The sequence below is a fragment of the Plodia interpunctella genome, chromosome 18 (genome assembly GCF_027563975.2).
Source record: "Plodia interpunctella isolate USDA-ARS_2022_Savannah chromosome 18, ilPloInte3.2, whole genome shotgun sequence".
In the NCBI taxonomy this organism is placed as follows: Eukaryota; Metazoa; Arthropoda; class Insecta; order Lepidoptera; family Pyralidae; genus Plodia; species Plodia interpunctella.
In genome coordinates this window covers 4,603,897-4,616,230 of record NC_071311.1, presented here as the reverse complement: position 1 = coordinate 4,616,230, position 12,334 = coordinate 4,603,897, and the positions used below count along the sequence as shown (strand labels likewise).

Below are 12,334 nucleotides of genomic sequence, written 5' to 3'. Positions count from 1 at the left end.
TTAACCAAACCTTGTGTTACGTAGGAGCTTCTAGCTCTAATGGCAACAAAATTATGTGGGTGTACCTACCTAATTAGGTACATCTTTTGAGTAAATAATAAAAATTATTATATTATTATATATATCAGATTTATATCCATTATATACGCGTACATACTGGAACTTTGGCAGTTTACTTAAGGTAAATTTTAACATCATTGATTATTCATTCAGCCTCAGCTTTTACACCATTTTTGGTATGAATGAGTCTGATGGCGAGATGTGAACGCTTACGTGTCGTGAAGGTCTGCTGGCGGCAGTGGGCGACACGTCACAGCGTCAAGGCGTGCCGGGGGGCGCCGGCGCAGGCCGTTCAGAATCCGCGAGACCGTGCCCAGCAGCGCGCGCGCACGCTCCCGACTCGACACGAACGACTCTCGCGATCATTCCAATACATGGCAATTGTTTGACTATTATTATGTGATAATTTCGCTGTAAGACGCGTATTTAAAAAATATTTAATCATTATTTAAGAATCTCATTTATTTATTAGGCATTAAGTTCAGTAATCTATTAGTGCGTCAAAATGACAATAAAAAATAAAAAGACTAAACAATCAAAATCTTCTGAAGTGACGTCGAGTAGTGCTTCAACTAGTGTTCAGAAAAGCAGCACTTCCACCTCCGTCCAACAGAGCAGCAACACTTTGCAAAAGATCAGCTCTGGCAAGAAGGTGCGCTACATCGAGGTAAAGGTCGAAGAAGATGACCCACTAATGATAACTGACGTAACCGACCACGCTTCGATAAGCGGCTCCACCATATCCGAGCACTACAACAGCCATCCCCATTACATTATCACTGAAGCTCCGTCTATGACAGACTTGTCTCAAATACGATCTCAAGAACACCACGTCAGCGACATGTCTCAAGCAACAACCGGTGAGTTTGTTTCGTCCTCTGTTCAGCAAGAATCTTCTTCATCATCTCACCATCAGAGCTCTAAAAGTGAGGAATTTCAATCGTCATCACACTCAATCCAGCAATCAGGTTCCAGTCATAGTCAATCTTTTGACAGAACCATGGATTCTAACGCCGCCAACAAGACCCTCGATACTGCATTTATAGATAAATCTATACGAAATGTTGCACATGTTAATCCCGGTTTTGTATCAAGATCTGATAAGGCTAACATAACGAATGATTTCTTACAATCTGAACGTCAGGATGTAACAAAAACACAATCGACTCAAAGTACGACTGACAACACCACGAAAAAATTGATAAATGGCAAAATAGTCAATGTCAAAGATACTAAGAACAAGCGCGAGAAAGTAACACGAAACACTCCAGAACCTTCAAACCGAGTCCAAACTGTAAAATCAGATACAGCTAACTTCTACGGCGGAGAAGGAAGTATTGACAAAAATATTAAAACAAAAGAATACTCTAGCACATCTCAATCAAGTGAAACTAAAAGCAGCAGCGTCACAAAGTCATCATCGACATCATACGTTGTCGAAATAGTAGACGGAAAAGAAAGAATTATTGACAGTTCAAAGAGAGAATGGGGTGATGCTAAAGAACATGCTTCTCAGGAATCCTACGCTAGTGTTAGTGGAACAGATATAAAGCCTCAATCTATTTATAGTTCACAGAATTATGATATGAAATCTAATTATGATTCTGGAAAAGACGGTAAAAAGCCGACGAGTGAAATGATAGTCAAAGAAGACTCTAAACTGATCAAAGATGGAAGTTATGTTACTAGTCATCAGAGTGTTATTGCAGAAAAAGATAATAACAAACAACAGGAATTCAGTTCTATTCAAGGTGAACTGACATCTCAAGGCAAACATAATAAAACAACGACATCTAAGGATTCTAATTTTGTAAAAAGTAACGTAGTATATGACAAAAATGCAGTGAAAAATGTTATTTCGAATAAAGAAATTGAAGACAACAAAAGACATAATATTTCGGAGAAAGATATTAAACGACAACAATTAAGTTCTAATCTTGATCAACACACAACACAAGACCAATATTCAACAGTTACATCAGAAGATTTTAGTACTGTACGTAACTCTAAAGATACCATAAAAAATGTCTCTTCGAGCACACACCTTGTTGACGACAGAAGACGTAACGCGAATACAACAGATTCATCTAATTTTTATGGATATGATTCGACTATAAATAATGAGCTGAGAAAGGTTGGTGATATTTTGCAAGTTCCTAATACGGAAAATATTAATTTTTCGACAAAAATATTAAAAACCAACACTAGCAGTGCAGAGCAGGCATCTACATCTTCTTATGTTTTTGAGATTGTAGACGGACAACAAAGAATTGTTGATAGTTCCCAAAGAGAATGGGGAGACAGTAAAGATCATTCAACATACGAAAAAAGTCATAATGTTAGTGGTACAGGTATAAAACCCCAGCATGAATACTCTCGCCACGTGCTAGATAAAGAATCTCATTACGATACTGGCAAAAATGGTGTGCCGACAAGCTCATCGCAATTAACAGAAGAATCTGTTTTGTATAAAGATGGCAAAGAAATTGCATCAACCAGAAATGTTTATGAAGGAGACTTTACAAAGAAACAGGCAATTACTGAGCATGATACAAGTATGGATGTACTCAATAAGCGTATAGAAAATACATCCACTGATACAACTGTCACTTCTTTCAAAGGTAAACAATCAACCACGAAGGATATTAGTGACGTCACGAAGACAACAGACTTTTTGACAACTGAAAAGAAAAATTTAGAAAAACAAACAAAGAGCTCCTCTTCTACAGCAATGTCTGAGACAAAAGATACTTTAACTAGCTACGAAAGAAGTACTGGCACTTGGAATGGAAAGTTTATTTATGAAACGGATGAAGGGCGTCCTAAAAAACCGAAACAAGTAACACCTTTTGGAACACCTGAACAACCAAGACATCATTTAAAACGACAGGATACTGAAGAAAATATAATATTGTCATCCCGTGATATAAAAGATTTTACATCAATTAGTGATCTGCGTAAAATAATAGAGACATCACAATTTAAAAAGGATGTAAAAGTCAGTGATAAAAATATAGTTATCAACAGAAATATTGATGACCGCGTCCTGAAAGAAATTATAGACACCGTTAAAAAATACCCATTTAAAAGAATAGAAAAGGTATCATTTGGAACTAAAATAAATGAAGACGTTAAGGATCTTTATGAAGGTATAGATACTGAAGAAACTACAGTGTTGACGACTAGTAGTGGAGATCTTACAAGAAAATCATTTGAAATAGAGAAGAACAGAAGTCAAATAGAGGTTACTCGTTACATTACTGAAAATGGTATAACTAGAAAAGAAACAACATATGAGGATGCAAAAGAAGATGAAAAAGTCAAAACTAATGTTTTCGTCGATAAAAGTGCGTTAGACTTCAAAAACTTGGTAAGTTGAAAAAATGAGAATTCGATTAGTTATTTATTTCTACTGCATTGACATTATTAAAGACTTTTAAAATTTTTAGACCGATGTCCACACGACGAAATATGATGAAATTCGAGAACACGACGTGGTAGATCGAGCCATCACTGACACCACCCGAGAGGACGCCACCGTCCGCACCGTCTACGATGAGAGAATCATCGATGATAGGAAAACTGTGCGGGACGACAGAACTACGACTCAGGAGACCGTCATCATCGATGAGAAAAGACCTAAGCATGGCGGCCCCAAGAAACCAGAGAAGACAGTTATCACAGAACAATGCATTTGCGAAATCTGTACTTGTGGGTAAGTGACTTGTTTTTACTTTAACTTATTTTTGTACTTTACATTTTCATGAATACTTAAATAAAGGGGATTAATAAGGGGATTAGTAATAATGTCAAAAAAAATTCTAAACTTGTGAAGCACGAAAGATCAAACTTACTACAAAATGAAAGTAGCATAATTTGATACACCTGTGCTTATAATCACACCTTTGCAAAGGGTTGATGTTATCATGCACACACATGTCATTCGTTATTTAGGTTCCCTTTGCTGACATACATTCGTTCAATATATTTATAATTCCATATACAAAACCGTAATTAAAATGGACTTTGGTCGTGTTTGTTTGGTCGCGTCATTTTGTCATTTACGGAGCACTAATCGAGTCTCATTGTTGTTGGCCACTGCCCATTCGATTTACTTAGTTAAAAATTGATGATAAGCTGAATGATACAAATTGTAACCATTCAGAACAAGATTTAAAAATGTGGCACATATTACTACAAATAACTTATAAAGAGATGCAGAGAGTGTGCAAAGAGATCGATTTAAAGCATGTCTTTGGAAATATATCAATGGACTTATTATTATCAAATTATATTATTATTATCAAATAGCTATAAGAAATGAAATAAATTGAATCGATACGAAAAGGCTATTAAGTTTCTAAATTACAGCAATGATAATTGTTTAGTGAAACACTAATTGTGTAATTTGACGTTATAAAGATGAGATCAGATGTTTGATTCTGATAAAAATGTTACCTACGACACTAATTTGTTGCCTACACGATGTAGTATTTCGTTTCGTCACATGGTGATTTTATTTTACTCAACAATGAAGAGAAACTTAACTAACTAAGTAAATAGTATTAGAGATTTTAGGTTTGCGATATGTGTGGCTATTGTATAAATATTTTAAAATGAAATTCATTCAATGTCCATAAAATCATTCTTTGTGAAACGAATTCGTTCGAAAAACGTTATAAGAGTAACTATTATTAAGTATATTTAGGAGGTAAACAGGTGCAATTTATTTGTTGGCCTGACTTCCAGGTCTTGACGGGCTAGTCCAAGGAATTTATGAATAGGTACTCTCTAGACGAGTAGCTGGTCCGTCCTAATCGTTTTAAAAGTTATTAACTACAACAATCTTAAACCATAAACTCAAAGTGCGCTTACGCAATATACGCTAACAACTTTGCCTGCTTGTCTCTGTTGCTCACCGCGTCACACCAAAATGTTCGTCTATCGAGAATTCGATCATGATGACATCACAAATAGGTTAAATGTTTACATAAATTATTTACTATAATACGAAACTCACTCAACATACTTATGTGAGTAGGGGAATAAAAAGAAATTTCGTTATCATACCTACCACATATTTACACTGGTGCTGGCAATTTGCCTAGTTGGACATTACATTCGATTTCCATTGGTCATAATACTGTTGGTCATTGTTGCTGGCTAATGTCATGGCCACTTACCGCACGCGTTGTTTTTATTTCACTCATGTCTTGCTATTTTTTTATATTAGATTTCGGTCGGTGTACAAACAACATTAGTTATTTCCTCTGCGAAATTGCATTTTTATGTAGGTATCGAGGTAATTTCAAGCAAGACGTGCTGAAACGTTGATTTTATTAGTCATCCATCTTCCGTTGTTGGTTTCGCAAGAGCCTTGCTTGAGCCAGGTTGCTTTGCAATCGAGTAGGTGTTTCGAATTAACTGTCGCCATTATCAACGACCCCAATTCAAAACTCGTTTTGATAAATGTATCAATGTAGTTATGTAATGACTAAAATACTGTCAAGAAATAATTTGTAAAAACACCAGTCTTTAAAAAATAATTAAGTGCCTAAACGATACATTTTTATAGATCAATCAACGAAGGCATCTACGCATGCGTCGTTTCCTACATGATAAAATCTGTGGTGTGTGGAGAAGGGTGTATTATGTACAAAAAAACATAATACACCTAAGTGATGCCTAAGTTAAGTAATACTGCCTTTTTTAGCAAACTACATGAGACAATATCTAATTGTATCGTATTTTTCGATTCGTGGCTTTTAACTTTAATAGGTGTATTCATTGTTGAATTTATTTTTATTACTTTTGCCTTGCCAATATCCTTATAATCATCATTTACACTGAGTGGATTAAGTATTATCGATCATAAATAAAAGTCAGGTGGAAGAAGGTCAGACTCTGATCTCTACTCGAGCGTGTCAACTTCCTCAGTTGGGTGATCTTGAGTAAGCATAGGCACCTGACGTTCCTCACATATTTCTGTAATAAATTTACTTTTGTTAAAGAAGTCCAAATGTTTAATTCAACGGTAAAAAAATAGACGCTTTGAGCGAAATTCATGAGCACTTCAAGCATGAGATGATGAGATCATCGACCTTACGCCATTCGAATTTTAAACGTTATGGCAATTTTAAAAAATCTAAATCTTTAATTATTGTTGTTGTTGCAAGCAAGGTTTTATATATGTAAGAAGTAGTAAGTAGGTACTTATGTTCGTGTTGTTTACTATTCGATATGGCACGAATAAAACTTTTATGGCAGTTAGGAAACTATACGATGACAAAAGATGCACCTCAGATTAAGTACCTATGTGTATTACATTAAATAATAATTACATTAAAAAAATGTGTATTACAGTATATAAGTATGTTCGTGTCCCTCCAACTATGAATATTCACAAAGATTAGGTTAGGTACTAAAATTTATTGTAAGTACTTAAGTTACTGAAATTCACTGACATTAAATTTGATTCAACATACCTTTCTCAGTAAAGATATTACCTAGAATATTACCTAGTTGTTTATTTATTGTTTTGATAATAAGTATCTATTAATTATATGTCGCCTTGAGCCAGTCATAATATCATTAACTAGATGAGAAACACGCTACCATAATATAAACAGCGTAACCAGATACGACTAGGTAAGTATACAAAAGTATTGCTTGGAATGGAACGTGGAATTCTTGTGTTCTCGCGATTTGGTGCCTTGCCGCTCCTGGTACCTGCGTCTATCACATAATATATTATATCTTTTTCCAGTTATAGTACCTTCTTATAATGTTAAAACTATCCCAGTGATTGGACTACATTGAACATTTAGTCAAATCTCAAAGCTTATGGATTTGGCATGGGTTAGGTAAAAGAAAAAATACTTTTTACACAGAATTATAATCTATAATCCAAGCTACAAAGTTTATTTTATTATATTGCGATAGAAGTAAAACGCGGGCATTGTATGAAATTATTTGTTCACAGAGGCGTCACCATAAGAAAATACTTGAATAACATATTTTTTGTTCCACAATTTCCGGTTAACTAGAGTATACAGTATCGATTTCTTTTTATAAGAATGTTAGTCGGTTCCTAGTCAGCTATTTCATGTACCTATGTATGTTTGTATAAAGTAGAGCAACTAGTTATCTAGGTAGTTAGAAAAAAATATTCATTTGCATAGTAATTCCAGCTTTTCTAACGGGAAGTTTCATTTCGCCATAATGTTGAAAAAGCAGTTCAATATCTCTATTTATCTGATTACAATATATAGATAAATATATTAAAGAATTAGATATAACAAATTCCAATATTTTCTAAACACAGCATACCTATTACAATTATAGGTTAGGTTCATCTTCCTTCCTAAATACAATCAATAACTGTTAATTGATTAGTTTGTCTGCTCGGAAGCGCCTAGCCACAGACGTTGTATTGCCCATGTTCTGACCTTCATCTTTTTTATGAACAACACTTTGTTTTAATCATACATAATATGTAACGTTCAGAATACATCAAGAGTAGTCAAGACATGCCTCTATCGGTGAACTAATTAATGAATGTCAGAGCTATCTTTAAATTGACAATACATTATCGGCTGGATGTGTCATTTCTATTTCAGGCGACGTAGTTTATCAGAAGTTAGCAATTCTTTTTCTATCTCTCGTCTCATGAGAGATAGAGAGGAGTCCAAGATACGATTACAAGAAACTTTTTGTCAGAAGTTGTAATTACACAAAATTTGTCTCGTTGTCTTCGACTTCATCTTTTCTTGTTTGAATATCTACTTGTTAAGAATTTATATAGTTATGGTCTGCTGTATAATTGTAATAAAACTATTTTTATCCGCGAATCAAGTAAAGTAGTTAGACTGTGATTGGTCGGCAGGTCAGCGATGTGTTCTCTTATTGATTTTGAATTTTCTTACTTCTGAATAAATATTTACCCAAATTATAGTGACCTTGTGACAAATCGATTATGTATGTACAGAGGTTTTTAAAGGAACATTTCTCAAAATACATTCGTTAATTAAGAGAAGGAATTTTTATTCGTTAATTAAGTAGGTTTATCTAAATTATAAGGTATCCTTTTAACAATTCCTAAAAAAACATTATCTACTGTGTGATTTAATCGAATAGGTAGGTATGTATACCTTTATGTATATGCTCTGAGAATTTTGCAATTTACTGCTTGGATAGTTCCCAGACGATATAATCAAGGCGTGAAAGCAGCGACTGTGCACACATTTGTTTTCGTTCCTAGTCTGTAGTAGGAAATAATTAAGTAAGTATCGAACCTACCTACCGAAAATATCATAAGAACCAATACAGGGTAATTTTTATTTAATGCATAAATATGAGCATTTGGTTGATGATTAGGTGGTTTGCAAAGAAATTTATGAAAAAAAAATTCTTTTTTCAATTCTTTATCGCCAAAAACATTTTACATGGAGCTTGTATGAGTTGATCTCTTGCGTTGTAACAATTTTGAAGTCAAAAAGCATTGCTAATATAAGAAAATAGCACGATTTATGAAATTGTAAAATTAAGTTTATGAACCAAATCAAAATCTAGGTTAAGTAAAATGTTGGTTCAAATCAGCGATTTTTTTTTTCTTTTACTCTTTTTTATATTTCCCTACAACGTGGTATTGTGGATGGTTCGTAGGTTCGGCGGTGTGCAGCACCGTGACTTTTGTTATAGTTTGCGACATGCCAATTGTACCAGAAAGGGCTTTGTACTCTTGGCTGTAGGGTAAGGTTAGCAGGTTGTGTAACTACGCTACGTATTTACTGCTGTAGTGTTAATCTTAATACGAAAAAATACTTTCTTCTTTTGTCGTTGCAGGTGATTAATTTTGGTATATCATTTTGTAATTAACAAAAAATGTTTAGTCGACCGCAAAAATACTTGTTCACAAAACATCATTTTACTATAGTCATTGGGTACTGAAATAAAAGCTAATCACAATAATACACAATTTTGAGTAGGTAAGTAGGTATAACATTAAGTAGGTCAGTACTTATTAAGTACCTAAATAGCAATGTAGGTAGGTAGGTATTATAATAATTATAGTTAACATTATTCTTATTTAAACAAGAATACTTATCTTAGGTAGGTATATTACTTACATAGTTGGCAGTTTGTTATAAAATCACAAAACCACATTACATGGAACGTGACCGATGAATTATAAGAGAATGAGATCATCTTAAAACTGTGAATCTGCATTTACCTACATTGGAGTTAAGATCTGATCTCTGATTGGTTGTCCCTGTAACTTTCGAGTAGCAGCTAATTCGATGCTGGAAGTACTTATTATAGAGGTAAAATATGTGGTATGCAGTGGAAACTATTATGCCACATACAAACTTGTGACACCCCTATTTTGTAAAAATCATTAAGTACACATTTTCATTCATATAATCAATATTCAATATACATATATAAAACTCTTCCGTTACTGAGAGTCTGGTTACTGGGCATAGAAAGCTGAAATTTAGTGTGTAGGTTCCTAGGACAGTGTAGTGTAGGGGAGCACTAAGAAGGGATTTCCTGAAATTCCCACGGGAAACGGATTTTTACTCATATAATGTTCTCTTATAAAACACTAAACTGTTACCAGCGAGCTATTTGCTATTTCTAATCATACGTGTTTAAATTTCGCAACTGTAGATTCCATATAACATTTGCAAAGAATAGGTCGTATGGCTCTATTAGTAATCGTAGTACAAACTAAACGCTTTGTTACAAGCCTTTTGTTACGTGGATTGGAAGTCAATCTCACAGGTACAGGGTGTTCCAAGCATTCTGGACACGTCTAATACATGGCACTTGACAAGTGTCATGCCCTTAATGGTATCTAGCTCTTGGTTTAATTATTTCGAGATTTATTTATACATATATCAAATGAACATTCAGATAGAAATGTTAACAAATTCGGGGTTCCGTTTCAAATGAAAATTATTTAGGCATCTCATTGTATCTGTAAATAATTTCCCAAAAAGGTAAGAAAAGTGATTGGAGACCACCCAACTTACCTGTTTAGTCTATAGTAAAGGCTTTTTTTAATAAATCAATGTTATTATTTGATCGAATACAATGAAATAGATTCTGAATAAAAGTTAGATTATGGTTAATTAACATATTCCTTAACAAAGCCACCTTTTCCAAGCAGCTAACGCAGCCATAAAGAGAACGCATTTCAACGGTACAGGTTTTAGAAATTTTAATGCTAAACTGAGAATGTTCACAGAAACTCATAAATTCAAAAACATTTCGCGTTTATAAGCGAAATTAAGGAGATTAAAATTCTCAGCACTTTCTACTATTCACAGTAATAAACTACTTAGGTAACTAAGTTCCTTATTAATTAGATGCTTGTTACAATTTTCAATATGGATTTAAATAATAAGTATTTATAAATGTTCAGAAATTGTTGCGTCGGTTTAAAAAAAAAGTTTGTACAATGGATGAACACGATATTGCATGCAAATTCTGAAATGTTTGTCTGGACGCTAATCTTTGGCTTTATAAAAATGGAAATTAAATAAAACAATATGGTAACGCGTATCTTGAACCACAGTTTTATCTATAAATGGCAGGTTAGATAGCGCAAGATAAAGTTTATTTTTGTTTAAATAACCTTGTCTCGCCGTAAACGAAAATGGAGCGTTACTAAATCTGCACTAAATGATACCAATTAAATAAAATACTAGATTGTCTCTGTGAATACTAGATTCAGACGCGTTCTACCACTTATTTTTGTTCGCAGTCTAAAAATGTTGAGAGTAGATCAGATTTATATGAACAATGAGTTGAAATCATTTCACGGAGGTACAACTAAATTAGATCCAATTAAGTGATAGTTACAGCACTTATTGAAAAAAAAACTGAGAGATTGATATATTCTTCATGAATTTCGATAGGACGTCTCCCATTCACAAATTTAATAATGAAATACCAATTAAAAACTCACTAGACCGCCAGCAGCCGGATAACAATTGTGTCTCGAATCTTTACGACCGAGGTATTAATTTTTATTAATTTAAGTAAGTACCTATTTATTACACTAGTAAACGTTTTGATTTCGTTTAATTGAAATGACAGCATATCCTGGGTATAAGATTATTTGTCTGCAGCAGATGAGCAAACGTCTTCAGCTGGACGACTGATAGCATCATATCTAAGGATCATAACAAGCAAAGTGTCCGCTATATTAGACGCCTACGCGAGACCAGTTCCTCAATTGAAAAATATTCTTTGGCTCAATTGACCTTACGCCTACGTGGCTTATTTATGACGAAAACAATTTTCTTCATGGGTTTACTAGAAACTTTTTTGTTTCTATTTGTTTTTAAACTTCGTCGAATTTATGGTTGACTTATTCAAGAATAAAGGAATTGCAGTGAAGTTGTACTACACTGACTGCAATAGAATTATAATATTACTTATATGGAACGATCATGTTCCATTTATATCAATGTAGCTCTGCTTTAAATTATACCAATTAAATACTAGATGGAAATACACAACGCATTCTGTCATTGTGATTATGTGAACATTTAAATAGCAAAACGTTATGAAACATTTTGTACGAATGGGGGAAAATTATGTTGAGCTAAAAATGTAAATGTAAATTTCAACTGTTCAAATTACAAATGACATTGTCTTATTGATGTCCTTTCTTCACAAGCTCTAGCAACATTCCATAATGCAATCTAAGATTGTGTACGTCGGCTGTATCTAGATAGAAATTTTAAAAAAGTTAATTAACGTTTCACGATCGCTTATTCAAATGTGCCTGAATTTCCTGTGCTATCGCGTGAGAATTAAAGTAAAAAGCCGGTATTGTGAACAAAATCGTGCCAATTAGAAAGATACGTGACGTGCAAGTGGTGCATGCGACCTCTAGCTCTCTGACTATTCGCAGCGATGATCTCACCGGGCCCACGTCCTCGCTCAAACTCGTTTCTGTTTACTTGCGATGTAACTTAACGTTTTCGAACACAGGACGCTTGCTGTCTTACGTCACCCGCCGCCTGCTTTGTGCAGATTCTTCATATTTCTATATTTTGAATTCGATCACATGACATTTTGAATTCGATCACATTTTATGATTCAGATGTAGAGGCTTGATCTACAGTCATATCAGCAAAATCATTTGCTTTCTTGAGAATTAATAATTTAATATCCCTAATAGTACTGGTTGCCGTTTTGCTTTTAATAAATAATGCACTATCAGATGAAACTTATGTAAATATCTAACACTTATAAC

At 33.9% G+C, this 12,334-nt stretch overlaps 1 protein-coding gene across 1 annotated transcript in view; it reads left to right on the top strand.

Moving 5' to 3' along the window:
- Positions 1 to 356: 356 nt before the first annotated feature.
- Positions 357 to 12,334, top strand: part of Sdb (SAXO downstream of blistered) — a 28,039-nt gene continuing 16,061 nt past the window's right edge. Inside the window, exons 1-2 of the mRNA XM_053758830.2 lie at positions 357 to 3,430; positions 3,510 to 3,775. Coding sequence (XP_053614805.1) covers positions 566 to 3,430; positions 3,510 to 3,775 — 3,131 coding nt within the window. The 5' untranslated portion in view covers positions 357 to 565. The remainder of the gene's footprint in view (positions 3,431 to 3,509; positions 3,776 to 12,334) is intronic.